At 37.9% G+C, this 22,341-nt stretch overlaps 1 protein-coding gene across 2 annotated transcripts in view; it reads left to right on the forward strand.

The window, feature by feature from the left end:
• Window positions 1–18,114, forward strand: part of scn8aa (sodium channel, voltage gated, type VIII, alpha subunit a) — a gene marked incomplete at its 5' end in the record, with an annotated part of 51,171 nt that extends 33,057 nt beyond the window's left edge. Inside the window, 8 exons of one of the 2 annotated variants that reach the window (XM_079588371.1) lie at window positions 234–407; window positions 6,126–6,248; window positions 11,402–11,686; window positions 11,789–11,842; window positions 11,914–12,051; window positions 12,167–12,271; window positions 12,356–12,626; window positions 12,740–18,114. In XM_079588371.1, the coding sequence (XP_079444497.1) occupies window positions 234–407; window positions 6,126–6,248; window positions 11,402–11,686; window positions 11,789–11,842; window positions 11,914–12,051; window positions 12,167–12,271; window positions 12,356–12,626; window positions 12,740–13,872 (2,283 nt within the window). In that variant the 3' untranslated portion in view covers window positions 13,873–18,114. The remainder of the gene's footprint in view (window positions 1–233; window positions 408–6,125; window positions 6,249–11,401; window positions 11,687–11,788; window positions 11,843–11,913; window positions 12,052–12,166; window positions 12,272–12,355; window positions 12,627–12,739) is intronic. The other variant, XM_079588370.1, reaches the window with a different exon arrangement.
• Window positions 18,115–22,341: the final 4,227 nt, after the last annotated feature.

The following is a 22,341-nucleotide window of genomic DNA, read 5'->3' on the forward strand; positions in this document are numbered from 1 at the left end:
AAGTAGACTTCTGTTCAGTTGTTTTCCCAGATATTGTTGTGCATATTATTATTATTTAAAAAAATTGTTATGATTAATTTTTATTACCTTTTTAATTTAACTTACCTGTCCTCTTTTAAGAGATTAGATTTTCATTAGATTTTATTTTTTCATTTGAAATAAATTCCACTGAGGTATTGTGAGCAGTTAAGAGTACTTGTGGTGTTAATGCATCCATATGTTGTGTGCTGCAGGCTTTTGAGGATGTGTACATTGAACAGAGGAAGACTATTCGTATCATTCTGGAGTATGCTGACAAGGTCTTTACCTACATCTTCATATTGGAGATGTTGTTAAAGTGGGTAGCTTACGGTTTTGTCAAGTACTTCACCAACGCTTGGTGCTGGCTGGACTTCTTCATTGTTGACGTAAGTCTACTACTTCAATCGTGCTATGTTTGTTGTCTGTTTACTAAATGCCCTTCCTTGACATACACATCTTGTTGATGGGTCCCATCCTGCCAAAAGCAAAATCTGACTAGTGTTAAATTGAGTCAAATGTGGAACAGCAAAGTGCAGTGCCAAGCAGAAAATATTCATTTCTAATGTAAAGCTCTGTGGAGTGTGATTTTGCAACAATGCACTATGGGTGGAGCCACGATGTGTGATGTGAAACACAATATGGCTGCTTTGGACAAAACAAATTTGAAGGGAAAAAAAAACACATATACCAGTATTTTATTATTTGAACATGGGAGAGATGAGAGATTTGTTGTCACTTTGTGTTGAGGCTAGTTTAAAAGGTGTTAGAAAGTGGTTGGGAGTTAGTAGAAGTTAACGATTAAACTGATTGATAAGCTGTATGATTTTAATTTCTGTTAATGAATTTGCAGTCTGACTGTAAAATGTGTAATACTATGAAAAGTATCATTTAACTATATTCGCACAGAAAACCAGGAATGAAAGATGAGTAAGAGAGTAGGAATGAAAGTCCAGCCTTTCAGTTAAAAGATTGCCTTTATGTTAGTGTTCTTTTTTTTTTTAACATGCACACTAATTGAACCAGCCAGAAAATACTTAACATAATTTTAGCTGACATGGTTTTAGTTTTTATTTAAGTTAATTAAGTTGAAAGAATTTAATTGCTGATTTAAAATGTTGTAGTTTTGACAAACAACTTTGGACATTTCTGTCTTTTCCCATTTAAGTCGATAGGAGCTGTATTTTACATATACCTGTTGTAGATGGTCATCGAGTGACCTGGCTTGTCTTGAAGGGACTTTAGGAGCTTTGTTTAAATTGATAAAATAAATTCTGTGGCATTTAAGACAGTATAAACTCTGCATATTCATAGACCTCACAATAACGTTTGCCAGTCACAGCAAGGTATGTTTAAAAGATGGTATAAAAATAGCTGGTGTAGTACTTTCTTTGAGCTGTCAGTTTAAAATAAAATGGTGTAGCAAGGGAGATGAAAAGACAAATATCTGCACACTGTCCTGTTTCTATACAGATGTCTTGTATGGTTAAACACACACACACACACACACAAAACAGGATGATTGATTTTTCAACCAGATGTGAATGTTTTGGGCAGAGAAGAGTCAAATATGCTATTTTATATGAAGAGTGAAGCTGTTATGCAGGGGTGAAGCTAGAAGAATAAGGGTGTGCTTTTCTTGAATATAACTGCTTATGTAATATATATTCTTTGTACTGTATCTAAATCGTGTTATTTCTTAAGATTACATCACCTCTTTAAGATTTATCACCCATGCATAGCCATGCAAAAATGCTAGATTTCTGCGTGACCCTGAGATCCTTGAATATCTGCCATCAGGAATGATAAAACTGGCTTTAAAAATCACCAGTACTGTGCAAATATTTATACTTTTTTGTCTTCCCCTTGTATGCAATCAATAGTGAGTTCCTTTTGCAAAAATAACAGAGGCCATATCCATCCTTGTATGGTTGAAGTGTTAGAATGGAAACGACTAGCCAGAATCCGTCTATCAATAACAAGGATTATTGATCTATGATATTCAAGCAGTTCTCATTCTAAATTAACCTGGTTTCCAATTATTGTACATATGTGTATGATGTCTATATTGTGTGAACAATAAGATATGTGTGGCCTCTGACTGGTTTCATTTTCTACCCTGCCCTTATTGTGGGAGACTCACCAAGTGTAACTTGCATTTTAGAGTCTGTTATAAGTTATAAGTGCAATCAGTTATTCCATAAACACATAATATTGTACATAACAAATGACTGATGTTAATTTAATTTAAATTAACATCAGTTCATTAAAATTATGAATCAAAGTATTTGATTGAAACATTTTAAGCTGTTTATGTGACTAAAATGCTCACACTTGGACTCCATACTAAGGGATTCAGAGGAATGTGATGTGGATGTGCTTTTCTCATGATATGTGGAGGACATGTTACAATTGCAGTGACGATGTCAAGATACAAATTGATTGTATGTGTGTTCTGACCTTGTTCCTGAACTAACCACATTTTAGCAGAACTCGTACACCTAATAATGTTTAATGAGCTGCTGTGGGACATTTTTAGATGCATACACAGTATATCTGAATTGTTTCTTTTTTTTTTACATTATATGTCCTTAAATGTGATCAGATGTGAAATTTCTTTTTGCAAACCGTTTTTGTCCACCTGGAATCTTTCCAGAAGCATATAAAAGCTCCTAAAAGCTTGATTGTGGAAATCTGTTGTTTGGCACTATATAAAGAACAATTTAGTTATTAAAAAATAATTAAATATTATATTTATTTATTTGCACATATATTTACACACACAGCCTGGTCCTTAAATCATAGCTGATGCTGCATTTCATTCTAACTCGGAATGTCTGAATTTCCTACTAGGAAAAAAAAAAAAGATCATATTATAATTTTTCAAAATGTTTTGGCTATTAGCTAGCTAGGCTAGTCTAACATTGTACTATCTAGTTATAATAACATGCCATTTTTGGCAATATGACAAAAATCTAATTAAATGTTCTTTTTGTGGTATGCTAAGCTTTTAATAACCCTGTTTAATACTAACAAGCATATCATACTTTTATTTGGTCATTGGTCCATGTTTATTACTCGCTTTGCATGGTCATTGGAACTTATGTGAGACGGCAGGTGAGAAAAGTTTGCTTTCGCTGTTTCACTGACATCATGTGCACGGCATCTGTATCCTAGTGAAAACAATGCATTACAACTTGAATTAAATTAGGGAAATCTCAATTAGATAATTATCTATTCTTTGTGAGACCTGTTAATTTTTGCGATTATTTTGCGCTGAAATTACAAATAATGCAGGATCCTTGATTTTGCGTTGTATTCAGCGATATCGTGAAAAACTGGAGGGACGGTGTAGTGTTCCTGTAGTTCAAATGGTGGAGAATGACATTAGTAACGTCAGGGTCAGGGACTTGATTCTCAGGGAATGCATTAACTGATAACATGTATTTCTCGAATTTAAGTTGCTTTTGATAAAACGTCTAACAAAGGCATTAATGGATCTTAATACTGTATGTCTTGCAGTATCTTAAGATATCAAGTAGGAAAATCCCACATCTGACTTAAAATGGAATGCAGCATAACACATAATCTGACCACCCAGCAATTGACTAAGGATTCATCCCGCTGCTAAAAACAAAAACTCAAGTTTGTGAGTTTGCTCTTACTACAGTACATACCCACCCTCTGTCCAATAACCCCATTCCTCAGCCATAATCAAGGCTGACGGAAGCTATAGTCCTCCGTGACTATTTCTGGGTTTTTGGACTAACACTTGTGCTAGTTGGGAAGAACTCCTAATCCCAAAGATGGATCAAAAGTTCATTCCTCCCTTCCCCACTCACACCTGCTCTTCCCTTCCTTGAGGTAGTGCTGAGATGTGTTGATGTTGAGGACATGCAGCGGACGGTGAGTTGTCCTCCTGACTAGTCTATGCTCTGTTCCTCCACTGTTCTTTGCTTTTATGGGTGTGATGCTCAGAGGGCTTTCACACGGGGCCGGCATCATATCAAGCATGTGTTTGTGTTGTGTGTATATTTATATACTGTGTATATGTGCCATTATTTCCCATAGTCCGTGTCATACTATATATCTGTGCCATCAACCATACAGCTTATTATTTGATTGCTCATATTTATTTTTTCTATTCTCTTGATTTATTCATTTTAATGTTAAGGGAGTGTGTGAGTTATAATCCATTCCAAAAATATATATATTATTTGAATATAATGCTTTATTAACTTAATTTTATTTGGGGGAAATTCACTTAATAACTGATCACATAATGGTATGAGTGACAAACATCAGCCATTTTTGATTATGTTTTGAATCTATTCCGTTTCAGTTGATATTTTTTTTTCCTGTCTTCATTTGGTCACAGCCACACATCTCATTGACCTTGCCTTGCAGAGCGAGAGTGCCGGCAGATGAAGAAAGCTTACACTGAGGGGCCAATCTCAGCCGGTTCAGGGGGCCCCGGGGCCCTCCATAAAGGGGCGCTTGTGGGTTCCGACTGAGGCTAAAGGTGACAATTACCCCCAAAGATCACATGATCTGTAGATGAAGGAGAAAGCTTTATTGCACAGAATCTCCAGTAAAGGACAGATTTTGTGAAGTTACAATATCTAGCATAAAACGAGAAACTCATGAGAAAATCTGTATTTTTTATTCTTAAATATGTGAAACAAAAACTAGTTTATTTTAATTTATGCCATTAAATCAAAAAAATGTTTAAGGATAATTTAACAAGGGATTTATTATTATACATTTTTTGTGTGTGCATAGATTATTGATGCACACCGTGCCCTTGTGGGTCAAACCTATTGAAGACTGCCAGTTCTTGGCTTGTGGTTTCTATAATGTCCGCTAGAGTGGTTTCTTCAGTGAAGGAACATGATATCATCATGCCATTGAGAATAAAGCTTTCACCTTTAATAGAATCCCCTCTGTGAGTTGGTTAGCTTTCGATGTTGTGGACTTTTGCTGTGTTTTTACCAAGTCTTCGTCAGTGGTCTGTTGGAGGTGTGCAGGTCTGTTTGTATTCCTTTTCATAGGGGTGCTCAAGCCTGGTGTCCCAATGCCACTGCCAATCCATCCAGATTTTTGGTCCTGAACAATAACAAGCTTTTTTTGACATTCTTATTTGCGCCAGTCCTTTTCATTGACACCTTTGACACATGAAAAATAATCAATACTTACTCTGGAGAGCCATTTTGACCGATATGACCTTTCTGCCCTTTGCATTCACGTACGTTTTATCCTTTCTGCTAGCATGGAGGGCGTTTACCTTTCCACAATGGATGGCATTTTGAGATTCACCAGGGCTTGAGTTCCCACAGAGTGATTTTTGTCCTTTGAGTGCTGTCTAATGTCCATTTACTATCTGCGATCCCCTGATCTCCCCCTCCGCTGTTACGTTACTGTGTCAATGTGATGCTCTTTAAACAGTAAAATCTATGTAACTTGTAATTTAACATACATGTACATGTTTACCTGTATTCTTTCTCACAGGTTCCATTAGTTTGTCTGTCTTAAATTAAATGGGATTTAATGCCTCAGCCAAGAGCCACATGGAGAGACAATGTTAGAAGGGCAAGGGTAAGGTTCTTGCAGTATGTTGGGTTGATGTCTTTTTAATGCATATATGTAGGGGTCACCTCTATCTTTTCAACCCCCACGTCCCCAAGGTCTCCTAACGTACTTCATCAGCCTTGTGTTTTGCGCTTCTCTGTCTTCTTGTGTTAGAGTCTTATGCTTTCTCTCTCTGTCTCTTTCTTTCAACCACAAGTTTCTCCACAGGTGTAAGGAAGCTCACAAGGGTTGGTGACTTCCTAAAACTAACAGAGCGCAAAATCCTGGGTTTATCCTCTGCCTCTGAACCCCTATCTTTACCTGTAACCAATACTAAACATGAGTCTTTCAATCTCTCTCTCTCCTTCTTGGGGATATATACATGTATAAATGCAGTGTTATATATGTATATACCCATCCGAACTGTTGTGTATGTGTGTAAACCAACGTTCCAGCAGCTCAAGAGGCCATCTTTTCCCTCAAGAGCTTTCTCCCGTCTAACAGTATGGATCCTTTTTTGCTTCTCTGTTTCTGTGTAGGTGTCTATAGTCAGCCTTATAGCTAATGCGCTGGGCTACTCCGATCTAGGGCCCATTAAATCACTCAGGACACTAAGGGCCCTGAGACCCCTCAGAGCATTGTCACGTTTTGAAGGGATGAGGGTAAGATACAAAGCTATAGAGCTGATCTCTCTGCATGCCCATTCAGCAGTTACAGCATGCTAGAACTGATCGAAAAAAAAAAAAAAAAAGCAAACGACAAGGACCACCAAAACCATACCGGGGGATTTTTTTTTTTTAAAAGACAGCCGCCAATGAAAAGGGCCCATCCTTTTCATGCACAACTCTTCTGTACCACATTAATGATCCAGTCATGACGCAGCTGAGATAACTGTGAAACATAGGATGTGAAAAGCATCTCTGTTCCCTAATTTAACTGAAATTGGGTGTATGATTGACTACTAGTTAACTTAATTTTCAAATTGATCAAAGCTGCCTCATTACAAATAATATTTCAAATTGGCCCCGGAGGGGGCAAAATAGCATGAAAAAATGATTTACAAACCAAACACAACACCATTCAAATCCCTTCTCATTTCACAAAGCATTTGATTTGCAATTGGCTGTTCATTTAGCCTGACTCTCAACTTCTGCTTTTGATGGAGAGCCCCCTTCCTTCCATTTCTGTAACACTGACCCTGTCTCTCAGAGAACAACCAGCAGCACAGAACACTTTACCACTGAGGTCTCCACTTCACTAGTACTACAGCATACTAGATACTCTCGTACACTAAGGACTCAGAGCACATTTAATATAATTGATCCTTGCTAAGCTCCCACCTGATTTCAGTTACTTGTGATTTATTAAGATGTGCTAATAAATATGCAAAATTTAAATTGATATTACGTCAAATGGAATGAAGTATGATATAGTAAAGCATCTTTTATCTTTCAAAAAAATTACAGTTACATGATTGAAAGCTCATGGGACTTTGAATAAAGGGAACCGCTAAAAAAACATATTTTATTTTAGATTTTATAACTCATTACATTAAATAAATAGAACTGCATCATCCAAATTTTCATGTCCATATTGGTGTCATACATGTTAATTTCGGAATGATACATCCTATAACGGTATGATTATAATCCACATCATGCACTTGTAAAGATTGATTTAACGATTTCAAAAAAATACTTCACATATATCCTCTTTGGTTTGTCCCTATAGCAGTAATGTTTACCATGATTTTAAAATGTATTAAAATTAAAAAGTTATTTTAATTTGTAATAATATTTGTCTAGATAAATGCACCTTGGTGAGCATAAGAACTTCTCTCAAAAACATAAAAAATTATTTATTGATCCCACACTTTTGGAATGCTAGTATAATTGTTGTAAAATTACCATTGACTTGAGTTATTAAAGAGCCAAATCCTGATATGGCATATAGCAAGAATGCAGAGCTTAGCAAAGAGTCAATTGGTCAATGTGAAAAAATTTGCTTTTTTTACTTTAGTGCAGGAATACGTCAGTTTAACCAGAAATGATAATTGCCTGTGAGTGCTGAGTGTTTGAACACATGCAGGTCATCTTAACAAATTTGGCAAAGATAGGTTCTTGACACCTTTGATGGTTGTGAACAGTTGCACCTGGTTGTTGTCACTTTCAGTCTTTCTTCTCTTACCTGTGGAACGGTTGCCCTGAGCTTCTGTACCCTCACCTCCTCCCTGCCCTTCATCTGCAGCACCGTGCAGCCCCCTCCTTCCTAGCCTCCCTCCCTTCATTTCACACTGTTCACTTCAGCCCATCTGGCCCCGCGCTGCCCAGCCCTGAGCAGCGTTTGAGGAGCCAATCCGCTGGAGGCTCACCTCACCCCTCTTTGCTTGTCTAGGATCTGCACATGGGACTGTAAAAAGAAAAAGCCTGAGTCTGAAAGGGGAGATATTTGCTAAGCTTCTGTATCTCTTTGTATTTTCCAGCTGGTTTTAAGCCTTTAGCAATGTGGAGTTGATGATGTCTTTTAGATTTGATTAGGGCATTTATAATAGTTACTAATAACCAGTGGTTTTATAAGTAGCCAATGCAGAAGCTTAGACAAATGTGCAAGACTTTGGAACAAATAGCAAGTGTGAAGTCTGTAGGTTTTATTTTCAAACAGTGTGAAGCATTAAGTAATCAGAGTAAAGAGATTCGGTGATCTCACACTGCTGTTATGACAAAAGGTATATCTGAACCCAGACAAGACAAGACAGTGACAGACAAGGTTTCTCAGTTATCAAAATTAAAGCTGTATTTGATGTTATGTTTGCACTTATATATAAATCCACTAACAGGGCTCCAGACTGCAACTAAAATGGTTGCAAATGTATAAATATTTGCGACCAATAATCTAGTCACCATTGTCGATAGTTTGTTTGCATCCATATGCGGTTTTGTCAGATATAATCTTGTTAGATTTTACACAAAGAACAGTGCAAGCCATGATGTCCATCCCGCTTTGAAAAAATTCATTTGGATGTGTTTAAGATTCATGACACGAACATGCTTGTGATTTAGTCGTCTGAGTCAGACTCGCTCAGTCAGTGAATCATTCAGGCAATAAGTTCCCTTGCTGAACCCCAATTCATTTTCAATCCAATTAGAAATTAACCAGGAACTATTACTTATAATATTTTACTTTATTTTTAGTCATTGGTTAGCGTAGTAAAAGTCATTTGGCTTTAAAAATTTTATTTTAAGAGCCAGTGACTCTAGTCATTTTTATTTTATTCTGGAGCACTGTTATAGCATTTCATGGCATTTTATTTGATATTTTTTTGTAATTATTTTCTGTCTGTCTTTCTGTCTTCTATCTCTTAATACTTTTAGTATTGTATTTAGATTAGACTGTCATTTTTGGGTGAATCAAAATGGTTTTCATAGATTTGTTGTTTATGTACTTATAATTGGATTCATGAGGGTGTGTGAAATCAATTTTATGTAACCTGTAGTAACATATTAGTCAAAGTACTGAGAGAACAATGAGTTCTTACCCTAGTGAATAGTCGATATCAATGTTCATCAACTGATATGCTGTTTTGTTTGGAATTACCACAAAAAAAAGTTACAAAATTAATAAATGATTTGACAAGGAGACACAACTTTGAAGAGAAAAAACCTGCTTAGACTGTGGAGTGTTTGCCATTTTTAATAGCCAATTCTCTGACCTGGTTCAACAACCCAGTATATTAGGAAATAATTCTTGTTTGATGTACGTTTTGATTAACCGGAAATCGATTTGACCTTATTCAATCATTCTATCCTAAAAAAAACATTTATCAAACCCGCAGCCAGCTTTGAAATAGCAGAAATCTCTCCACACTGCTGCCTCTCCTGTCCATTTATTTATTAATTTTAACGGTTCTTGAGATTGCACAAAGATGTCATGTAACACGCATGTCCTGTTCAATTGCCAATGCACATTATGCACTTTTGAAAGCCATTTTCCCTCACTTTAATATCTGTGTCGATTCTCACAAAGATATTTTATGTCTATGTGACATTTGAATATGTAGTCTCTATTAAAATATGGGCAGTAATTCTCCTGACAAGTGCTTTTTTTCCTGGGAGTATTTTCCTTTAATCTTAAGCACTCCAAATTCTAGTCTATCATTATTATTTGTCCTGTATTTCTCTTTGAATATGTAAAACAAATCCGCAGTCAAAAGCACCAGCTAAAGTCAGACTGGTCCCCTGCACTTGCTGAGAGAATCCTGCTGTCCTTTGTGCCTCTCTGTGTGTTTAAGGGGGGAATATGGCTCCACTTTTCAGTATGTGAGAGATCTGCATGCTCAGCTGCCTGCCTGAGAGCTGCGGCTCGGCTGCCTAACACAGTTAGTGAGCGTCTCCTGGCACGCTCTGCTCATCGCTAATCACTGATGGACAGTGTCCTGACTGGGACGGTGGGGGAGGGGAGGGACGTGGAGGCAAAAGGGGTGCGGGGAGGATGGGTTGATGTAAAATGTTTTATGTTACTCAAGCTTGCCATGGCTACGTTAAAGTAGTTGGGTGGTGGGTTGTAGTTTTAAGGGTGCAAATGTTTGCTTTGGGTATGTAGAAGTCGTTGTGTGAGTCTGTGTGGCATATTTGTATGGAAGGTGTTGCATTCATTTTTATCAATATACTGTTAAGTCAGATGGATACTATTTAGGGCCATGGTCCTGGAAGACCCCAGCACCTCACGTTTTATTAGTAGCACTTTTAGATCTCAATATGCATAAAATATATATTAATAAAGGAGAAAAATACCCAAATAACCTGCTGCTTCCACAGAGATTCTGAATTGTGAACACTTTACTCCTCTACAGTGGCCTCATAGGTCACGTAACTGTGCCAGCATGTTGTATGTAGTGTGTCAAGATTGTATTCGTACAACACGCCTGAATACTTACTTCTCGACTGTTAAAACAAAGTAAATTCTGTAAGTTCTTCATCAAATCCAGTACACAGGACACATCTATCCATGTTGTGCAGTGCTGGGGTTGTCCAGGGCCAGAATAGAGAATCACTTATTTTTGAGATTCAAAAGATTTCTTGAAACTAGTATTTGCTAGAAATAGTGTTAACTTTGTAAAGGTTGTAGGCCACCCAAGAAAAACAAAATGTTTGTTTAAAAGCAATTTGTCCTGACAAGTTTCCCAAACCTCTTCTCCAACCACACATTCCACCAACCAATCAATTTACAAATCCCACTAAGTTAATTGCTTGACTATTTATAATAACTTTACTAAAGAGACTTAACCATTAATATTCATGAACTAAACATGCAGTGTTGATACATCGCAACCAGTCTAGTCAGCAAGCAATTCATACTTTCTGAAAAATGAATAGGGAGATCTTTTGGTATAACAAGGCTGAATTCATTGCAAACACAATGAAAAACTGCTTGCAGCCGAGGTCTGCTGTAAGACTTTTATTTTTAGCTTTGATCCCTTGGCTTGAACTGTTGTCTCCTGTGTGGGAAAACAACATAAAAGCAGCTTAAGTTAAGCAAAGAATTATAGCAAGAACTTGAAAACATTTTTAGCGTACCGTTCAGACAATAAGCTTTCTTGTGTTTTCTTGGATGGCCATGTGACTGAAACATGAATTAAAGAGAGTATATAATTTGTTAATATTTGAACGTGAGCAATGTTCATAGTGGCATTCTTTGTTTGTTGTGCCATCCAAATATGCAGCCACAAATGTGAGAGTGTTTGAATGTGTTTCTGTGTTTGCTAGGCCATTTCCCGTCTCTTACACTATACCGCCTTGTCTGTCCTACTCTGCTCTAGGTGGTAGTCAACGCCTTGGTGGGTGCCATCCCTTCCATTATGAATGTGTTGCTGGTTTGCCTCATCTTTTGGCTGATTTTCAGTATCATGGGTGTCAACCTGTTTGCGGGGAAGTACTACTACTGCTACAACCAGACTGAAAAGGCATACTTCGATATCGAAACAGTCAACAACAAATCAGATTGCCTATATTTGATGCAACAGAACTTCACTGAGGTGCGCTGGAAGAACGTCAAAATCAACTTTGACAATGTGGGTGCTGGTTACTTAGCTCTACTGCAAGTGGTAAGTCTACCTGAGTGTTTCAGTCTCTTGTTAGATGGTACACTGGCTAAAGAAATAGTGTTGATATAACACTGATATTAACTTTCCCTTTCTACCTCTAAGGCAACCTTTAAAGGATGGATGGACATCATGTACGCAGCAGTTGACTCGCGAAAGGTGAGATTTTTTAGCAATCTTAACTCCAACCTGAATCAAAGTACCTGTTTAAAATATATTTCTCTCCTCAGGTGGGAGACCAACCGAAGTATGAGGACAACATCTACATGTACATCTATTTTGTCATCTTTATTATATTCGGCTCTTTCTTCACCCTCAACCTCTTCATTGGTGTCATCATCGATAACTTTAACCAGCAAAAGAAAAAGATAAGTGTCCACTTTTTACCTCCACTTAAAACTATTAACTCATTCTAAAGAGTGGTTTTCACATTAACTTTTGCTTTTTGAGTAGATTTTAACCAAATATTATTTATGATTATACTTTGGAGGTCAGGATATATTCATGACCGAGGAACAGAAGAAGTACTACAATGCTATGAAGAAGCTTGGCTCAAAGAAACCTCAGAAACCCATACCCAGACCCCAGGTACATCACTGTTAATAAGTGATACTGTGCTTACTGACTTGACACAAATAGTCCTAATTTGTGCTAATTTTTTCTCTTCTTCAGAACAAGCTCCAGGGGATGGTGTTTGACTTTGTGACACAGCAGGTCTTTGATATTTCCATCATGATCCTCATCTGTTTGAACATGGTCACCATGATGGTTGAGACGGACGATCAGTCACAAGAGACCGAAAACATTTTGTATTGGGTCAACTTCATCTTCATTGTGTCCTTCACTACTGAATTTGTCCTGAAGCTCTTTGCACTGCGTCATTATTACTTCACAAACGGCTGGAACATATTTGACTGTGTTGTGGTCATTCTCTCTATCGTGGGTAAGTGAACAATGTTTCATGGACTTTTTTTATTTACGCTTTGAAATACAGCACTTTATTTTTGGCTAATTTTGTCCTCTTCTTCTCCCTGTTTTTTATCACTCAAACCACAGGTATGTTCTTGGCTGACCTGATTGAGAAGTACTTTGTGTCTCCAACGTTGTTCAGGGTAATCCGTCTGGCTCGAATTGGGCGTATCTTGCGTCTGATCAAAGGAGCAAAGGGCATTCGGACTTTACTGTTTGCCCTGATGATGTCACTGCCGGCCCTGTTCAATATCGGCCTTCTGCTGTTCTTGGTCATGTTCATCTTTTCTATTTTTGGCATGTCAAACTTTGCCTATGTGAAGCGGGAGGCTGGCATAGATGACATGTATAACTTTGAAACATTTGGGAATAGTATGATCTGTCTGTTTATGATAACCACCTCAGCGGGATGGGATGGCCTTCTCGCTCCCATTCTCAATTACCCACCGGATTGTGATCCGAAGAAGGAGAATCCAGGTACTACGGTGAAAGGTAACTGCGGAAACCCTTCAGTGGGCATCTTCTTCTTCGTCATGTACATTATTGTCTCGTTTCTCATCGTGGTAAACATGTACATCGCCATCATTCTGGAGAACTTCAGCGTCGCCACAGAGGAGAGCGCTGACCCACTTTGTGAGGACGACTTTGAGTCCTTCTACGAGATCTGGGAAAAGTTTGACCCTACTGCTTCCCAGTTCATTACCTTTGCCAAGCTGCGTGATTTCGCTGACACTCTGGAGCACCCGCTGCGTGTTCCCAAGCCCAACACTATAGAGCTGATCGCCATGGACCTGCCCATGGTGAGCGGCGACCGCATTCACTGCCTAGACATCTTGTTTGCCTTCACCAAGCGTGTGCTGGGGGATAGCGGCGACCTGGACATGATGCGGCAACAGATGGAGGAGCGATTCATTGCTGCCAATCCTTCCAAAGTGTCTTTTGAGCCCATCACCACCACTATGCGCCGCAAGCAGGAGCATATGTCTGCCTCAGTCATCCAGCGCTCTTACCGTGCATATCTTATTCGGAGAGGCTTCATCTGCAAGCGCTTGCTCGGCAGGCTGGAGAACGGCGGGACCAATCAGGAAAAGAAAGAGAGCACACCTTCTACTGCCTCGCTGCCGTCTTACGACAGCGTGACCAAACCTGAGAAGGAGAAGTTGGAGGAGAGTGACAAAAAGGGCAAAAACCAAAAAGATGTCAAGGAATCAAAGTGTTAGGAACGATGGAGACCGAACTCCGGAGTCGAGACTGAAACTATCTGTTCCAACAAATGTATAAAAAATCATTTGCAACAAAAAACACAGAGATCTTTGGGGAAAAGGTTGTTTACAGACAACAAATGCACCGGTGCAACAGGAAAGCAGCTTGGTTTTTTACAGATTTGATGATGACCAAACCAACCTATGAGCTTACTGTCTTACATTTGTGCTTCGTGACCAAGATTTTACTGTTCCAACTGCAGCCAAAAGGCACTTACAAGTAGAAATAAAATAATGACCGATGGCAGACATCTTTGATAGGGACCACCTGCCAAAGGACGAAGCAGTACAAAGTAAACTCATTAGATGGATTCCTTTGCACCACCATGTGTGGAGTTCAGCATTCCTCCGCTACGGACATCCCTTTCAAACACTACACTGCCGAAATCCGACGGAAACCTCCCGCTCATCCCAGGAGGATTCTGGGATGTTGTATTTTAACCATAGGTGAACCAGTAATAACGATGTTAAATCAATCATGTGGAGTGTCCGCAGAAAAACAAAAACAAAAAAAAACAGAACAATATGCAAGGGTTTTCCGTTGTTGTGATGAATATCCCACCTTATTTGACCCACAAAAATTAGGGGAAAAGTTCAGCCCATGTCATTCATCTTGTCATCATCTCTTTGTTATACTTACAGGAAAAAAAAATACATTTTATACATGGGCTTTCACATCGATAATGGGTTGGGGATTATCAGGGTTTTGACTTGGGCTGAAAGGGACTTACTCAGACAGAGTTCCTGGTAAATAAATGATTAATTGTGCTCGTTCAATGCATAGAAATGATTTGCATGGTGGCATGTTTTGATCAGGAATCATGCATGTATAATCATAGTCCACTTGACACTACTACTCAAACCACATCAGTGGCTTGACCATACTTTCGATACTGTCCACTAATAATCAAATTAAATAGATATAGCTGGGAAATGATTGATCAATAGCAACATATTTAACTACTGGCTATGACAAGTATATTTATACTTACAGTACCCCTCGTAAAGCTTGCTTCCTGATTAACCGGTTCTCACACCATGCGTCATGTGTGTATTGTAAGGTGGCCAATCAAAGCTATTCATTTGTTTGGATATACAGTGTGGCAACTGCACATTCGTCCACCCGTAGAGGTGTTTCACTGCCCTGGACTTGAGAAGTTGGGAGGAAAATTTGGAGAAACGATTTCACTCTAATCAAATCTTGGGTTCATAAACCTTGATTTGTTTTTTTTGCACCAGCAATATAATTCAACTGCCCGTCAATGTGCAGCTGAGGCTCCAGTTGGGCCTTCAATAGATCTTCGAAAGGTACATGCCATTTTAACCCTTACAATGCTTTGTCAGACCTCAGTGGGAGGCAATCTCTTCGATTTTCCTGGAGGTACTTGTCTTCATGTCAGCACATCCTCGTGTTTACCATTTAAAGGGGTTGTCAGTTGTGTTAGCATCTTGTTTTGTCTTAAAGATGTTGAGGAAAGCACTCGAGTAGCCATTTTTAATGCATCCTGTAGATGTTAATAGCTTTCTCCTTGTCAAATGAAATAGTGACTCATGAATATTTGGTATAGCTCGGATATACACGTAAAACTGGCCTTACACAGCAGGAAAACAAAGCAGGCGACAGTTTTAGAATAAAGTGATGAGTACTTGTGTTGTCTGATAGCATGCAGTTTATGATGGTGATACTACAAATTGGCTTTTTTACCCATGTTGCTACCACTTGAGCAAACTGCCATCCTTTCTTGCTCTGGGTGCAATGGAAATTGATTCGATTTGCAACAGTAATTCTTACGTTTACAGTAATTCGAGTGTCGTTTCATTACCTCTTCTGTTCGCTAGGAATGAATGCTTATTCTGGTGTGGGCTAGCCCAGTATAAGGTGTTACGGTGGACCACAGACAACATAATACAATGCTGATACAAACTGTAGGTATAAGTTTATGAAAGATCATAGGACATCTTAAACTGCTGGGTCAGTAGACGTACGCCACCAGAGCCGGAGTGCTGGAGAGCGCACCAGTTTACAAACCCACTTCCTCTACTTCTTAGACCTGTTGGTCTGCTTACTGCCTGGGATCTCTAAATCAGCATGGGTGCTGTGGACTTAAACCAAATGAAGCCTGGTGAAACACTTAGACTACCATGTAGTTTCCCCCAACTCCCATTTTAGTTCAGACGTGAAATGAAAAATCACTCTCACTCACTGTATGACAAGTTAATGTATCATTCAATGTACAGGAGGGGGCTATGATGTACATGGCACAATTGCTGAAAAGAATGAACTTTTTGAGGAAAACTATAAGCATTGTAATATATTATTTTCTTTTAAATGGCATGCTTTGTTGTGGGTTTTGTAAATACAGAATTTTAAAGAATTACTGCTATTACTCTAATAATAAATTATAACAATGATATAGAATGGCTTCCAGCTGATGCCCTTGTCACATATTTTAATTTTTTGTTTTTCTAACACATTTCACTTTTGATAAAGGGAACTGAATGATATAATGTATCAAGAATACTCTTTTAGACAAAGAATATACAGTACCTGTCAAAAGTTTAGAAACATGCAAACATGTATTTAATCGAAAATACAGTACAAACACTAATAAAGCTAAATATTATTACAAATTAAAAGAATGTTTTCTTTTGAATACTTTTTAAAATGTCATTTTTTTCCTGTGATGACAAAGCTGAATTGTCAGCATCATTACTTCTGTCTTCAGTTTCAGATGATCCTTCAGAAATCATTCTAATATGCTGATTTGGTGCTCAAGAAACATTTTTTTAATGATTAAAATTGAAAACAATTATTTTAAATTGTAATATTTCACAATATGACTGTTTTTACTGTATTTCTGATTAAATAAATGCATTATAAGAGCGTTCTTTCAAAACAATAAAAAAAAATGTAGTTTCCAAACTTTTGACAGGATATACATATGAAAGGATATACAAATGAGCACTGTAATATTTCATTTATATGCAATGTGTCCAGTGGATGTCGAAAAAAATTATGTTGGAGACGAACTCGCGCACGATTGTTATCAGCGCTGCTTGGATGTTTAAATCTGATACTGTATGACGAGAGGGTTATGCAACCAGCACACCTCTGTAACCTTGAGGTTTTATAGACATGCATACAAACACACATTTACACGTGAATGCACATATATGCGCCGTCCTGCCTATGGACATTGTGTGGTCACCCACCCGAGCCTGAAAGTCTAAAAACAGTCACAGAGCAGTTCATGTATTCTACTCTAAAGGCCTCCCCGAACACTTCAGTGCCGGAACTCGTGGGCCTGAACAACAGTTTTGTATGCATTTCGTATCCGGTTTTTATGTGTTCAGTGGTCTGTTTCTAGTGCTACTTCACTAATTGTCGTGTGCCTTTTTCTGCATTTTCTCCATGTTCCTACATTTTCTGGATTGCATTTCACTGCAATTTTGGAGGATGATGCCATATTTAACATTTAGTTGATGGTGGGGGGAAAAGACAGGAGAATACAAAATGGAGCTCAACACAAATCAGGGACTATAGTCTGAACAAGGCGTCTGGTGTAATGCCAGAGGAACACTGAAACCAACCAAGAAAACAAGCCCACTTCTTCCAGATTTGATGTTATGAAATCTTCTGATGTTCTGTTTTCTGTACTTTGTGTATCATCCACTTGGCTTGTAAAAAAAAAGAAAAAAGAAAAAAAAGTATAGCTTGCCTTCAGACTTTTATGTTCTTTCCATCTTTGAAACTCACTTTTGTATCGATATTCAGTTACTGGACTTCCATTTTTAGCATGACTAAAATGCTTTCCATTTTGCTGAAAAGGTTTCAAAAGTGCTTTTCAAACTGTTGTTTTGTTTGACACAGTGTTGTAGGAGGACATATAATTGGTGTGTATGGCACAACCACTGGAACTCTTAGTAAGAACATATAAAAGATTGTCTTCATTTGAGCACGAAACTTTTTAACAATAAAGCAGCCTTCCAGTTGCAGAGTCGTCACTGATTTTGTTGAACGTGAATGAGAAGACAGACACATTTAGTGCCCATATGACGTCAGGAAATCTTAATCACTCATGACTGACCCTCCATAAAACTATTAATGCATGTTTAACAGATAATTGTTTCATTTTATAATTGATAATTTGGTCTTCAATTACTTCTCATTTTGTTCCAATCCTGTATGAATTTCTTTCTTCTGTGGACCACAATAAAAACTTTTTGCCTATACAAAATACATCCTTAACATTTTTCAAAAATCTTTTGTGTTCTGCAGAAGAAATTCATCTCTAATCCTTAATTTTGAGGGAATTTTGAGATCGTTTGTCTTTCAAATAAGTCTCAACACTTCTATCGGCGTCACTGCAGATTGTGGCAAGACATGCTCCTCTGTTCATCTAGTAAGTCATGGTTTAGCAGAGAGATCAATAGAAATAGCTATAGCTGTGAGCTTAAATGACACTTAATGACTAACCTCAGGGGGGGAGCATCCCGACACTATAGCTCTTGGTTGAATTGATTTGCACTTTTACCAGTATAGCATTGGTTAAAGGATTAGTTACAATAATGAAAATCGAGTTACTTGACCTGTTACATTTCTCTGTGTAACCCAAAAGGAGAAAAGTTTAAATAATGTATGTCATTATTTTCAATAGAATTGGGGACTGAAGCCTTCACGCTTCCAAAAAAAACCTCACCATTTAAATGTGGTCCATATGCGCTCAATTGCAAACCAAAACCATAAAAAAGCTTTTGAGAAACCAACTGAAATATAAGTCACTGTTCACTCATAATCTTGCCCACGACTTGATCTTGAGAACCGAATTGGTCAGATTTATGAATGAATGAATGGTTCTCAGGGGGCCTCGAGAGGACTTCTTATCCTTAATCCTTATCCAGTAGATTAAGAACGAATGGAAAAATCATCAGGGCCTTTGAATATTGTTGTGGACAGTAGGGGGCCTTGGAGTCAAATGGTTAAAAACCACTGACCAATGTCCTCCAATGACAAGTTTATCTATAGTTTATACAAATAATTTTGTTTTATATCATTTTTTTTCTTCACCATGTCCCTTCATGGGGCTCATTACCTTTCTTATGAACTAACAAATACCCCCCTTCCCCCCTTCATTAAATAACGACTTTAATTTTTGACCTGTTTGTCAGATAAATTTATTGTTTCGTGTATAATGTGAATCAGATGGATCACAATTTCTTTTGTGTCATTTTGGAGCTTCCAGTCCTCATTTACATTGCTGGAAAAAGATCAGGATGTTCTTCATAAAATTATGTTCCGTGTAAGGAGGTCAGTCAGTTTTTATTTTTGGTTTTCGTTGCCTTTAAAAGAAGACGACAGAAAGGAAAATGTCTAAAATTAGAACAAAGCAGAAAGAAGCTAGCGCGAACATGAATGTTTCTACCTTTTCCTCGCCTTTCCTCCATTTCACAGCTGAGCAGGATTCTGTTCCTGCTCTCTTTCTGCAAGTCACAAGGCTTGTTCTCTTGCCCCCCTCCTTTAGGCTACTCGTATCGCCAAAGCACGATATCCCACCCCCACCCCATCGGTGCCACAGCCATTCATGGTAAGGACCTGGTGTTTATCTTAAAATGCCTGTCTCACCACCCCCCGTTTCAGTACATGCGAGGCGGGGAAGACCGAGAGGAGAGAGGGTGCGGCGGAGCACTGCAGTGCAGATAAATGAATGCACCATTGGTGGCTGAGTCAGCAGCACACTCCCAGTTTGGCCCACTGCCTGCACCAACTGTGTCTGAGGAACAACATGCATGCAATCAACACACACACATGCAGTCCACATGCCTCCTGCCTGATCGAAGGCGCAGCGAGAGTTTTGCTCTCAATGTTTCACAGGGGAAAAAAATGTGATCTTTAGTTAACGGTGATCTTTCAAGCTATAGGGCTTGACCTAATTCTTGAATCGATTAACCCTAACGTGCATAAAAGTAAATATGACCTTCATTTCAGACTGTTTTTGAGGGACTGCATTTAACAATGGCATCTCACAATGCAGTTTCATAATTCTAATATCTATTTATTCCAAAAATCCAAATAAATGAAGTCTTATGTTTTTCCCCCCGGTCGATCTGTTGTTTCGTCAGGAGAAGTCTGTGTGGTGATGGTAAGCTACACACCAGCTGCTATGATTTATGGTCTGGTGGTGGCGCAGAGAGTCCAGTGAATCAATAAGAGAGAGGGAGGAGGGTGCTGTATCACTCAAGTCACCATGCTATCCACCAATCGCAGAAGCCACGACGTTTCTCGAACTCCAACCGAGCAGCATGAAACTGCACTGGAACTACAAACTTAATGGAGGAACACCGACCTGAATAGTGCTGCTGGATTGTGGGTAATTGTAGGCATGCTGAATGTCCAAATAATTGCATAAATCAAATGGCACACTTAAAGGGATGGTTCACCCAAAAATTAAAATTCTGTCATCATTTACTCACCCTCAAGTTGTTCCAAACCTGTATAAATGTCTTTGTTCTGCTGAACACAAAGGAAGGTATTTTGAAGAATGTTTCAAACAGTTGATCAACCCCATTGGCTTCCAGTATGGAAACATAATAATAATAATACCATGGAAGTCAATGGTGCCCCACATTTGTTTGGTTACAAACATTCTTCAAAATATCTTCCTTTGTGTTCATCAGCAGAAAGAAATTGATAAAAATGTATACAGCAGGACAATATAATAAATGTACACAACTTGAGGGTGAGTAGCTTAGATACTTTTTTTTATTTCTTTATTTATCTGAATTATTATTTATTTTAAATCTTTCAGGAAGACTTTTGAATGTTTTCCTCAAAGTACACAGTTGACAACCATGAATTTGCACTGTGATTATGTATAGGGGTATGTTTATTTTGTAGTAGGCTATCACTTACACATTTTGCAATAAAGCTGCAGCTAGAAATTGTTCATGCAGCATTTGAAAATAAATATCTTCCCTTCACTTAGGTTCGCTGCACAAACTTAAATATAGGCCAGTAGTTCACATATGACATATCTCTTATATACAAATGTAAAAGTAGAGACTGATTTTATCTGTAACAAAGAGCTTGAAAATCACTTAAATTTTATAGTAGCCTAGCCTACGCCTGCATGTTGCTTATAGTAAGGCCTATATCAAACTACCGAATTTAAGTCAGACATCCAGTTAGATATATGTAACATGAACAATATTAGGCATAAAAAGCTTTAAAGTAATAAACGAACTAATATAGCATATTCTTATTTTTAGTAGGCTATTAATGTATAAATATTTTCTTTGAGCTCCATGCGTGTCATCAATAAGCGCTAACAAACCCGTTTTGAAGTAAAGCGCTCCATCTAGTGGTGGCTTAGCGTTAGTGCATTTCTTCCAATTTCACTAATGGTATGAAAATGTAGTTCTGTTGGAACAAACTTACTAAACTTATTTTTTCTAATAGAAATGTCAAAATAATGATGCTATGTAGGTAAGCCATCTCACATATGTGGCTTTAGTAGGCTACTGCAGTTGCGCAGTAATCGTAGTCTAGTGTTTTGGGAAATTATGGCTTATGGACAAATCTGAATATATTTTAAAATGGATCAAATTAAAATAAAAACACTTTATTCTTGATATAATATTTTAAAATATGATATTTCGAAACAACTGAAACTATACTCCAGTGACAATTCATTAAATGTGAGAAAATATATTTTCCCATAAAAACATCACAGATATGTGATATGTCGACAGATATTTAGTTAAATGTTGTAAACTGTTTCTTGTTTGCTTCTCCATGTCAAAAATGTTATAAACTCTTCCAGTTCCCTGCTCATATGGAGAAACAAGATGCTTCTAGATGTTTTCTGCTGAAGGAAATGTGTTTTTATATGAAACGCCTTCAAACTGCTGTTGTACATGGGTCTGGTTATGGTGTCTGCTCTCAAATATAAATGTTTTTTTGAATACAGACAAAGCAGGGGTCCCGGGACAGTCAAGTTGCCTCTCTCATGTAATTTTAAGGTCTTTTTTACAAAGGAATTATTCGTGTTTTACTATATAGCTAAGATCCCCCATGAACTTTTCAACTTGAAATACCACTGTGGATGTGTAATGTATTTCAGTCAGCTGCACAGCAGATGCTTTCAAGTAACAAGTCTGGTCCTGAGTGTACACATGACCCTTCATTATAGTTCTTCTGGTAGCCTACTTTTAACATTTTCAATTTAATGTTGTTTACTGAATAAAAATAATAACTTGTTTTGCTTTTGACTATTGGTATAGTCGTATAGATATCTTTTCCACTACCAATTGAATCCAGGCTAAGTAGGCCTATAGCCTATCATTCATGAAGTTGTCATCTTTTTCGCAACTTGTTAGTAGCATCTTATATATTTTTTAAGTCCTGTGGCTAAAAAGTTAATTATTTTG

The sequence above is a fragment of the Phoxinus phoxinus genome (assembly GCF_949152265.1).
Source record: "Phoxinus phoxinus genome assembly, chromosome: 18".
NCBI classification, from domain to species: domain Eukaryota; kingdom Metazoa; phylum Chordata; class Actinopteri; order Cypriniformes; family Leuciscidae; genus Phoxinus; species Phoxinus phoxinus.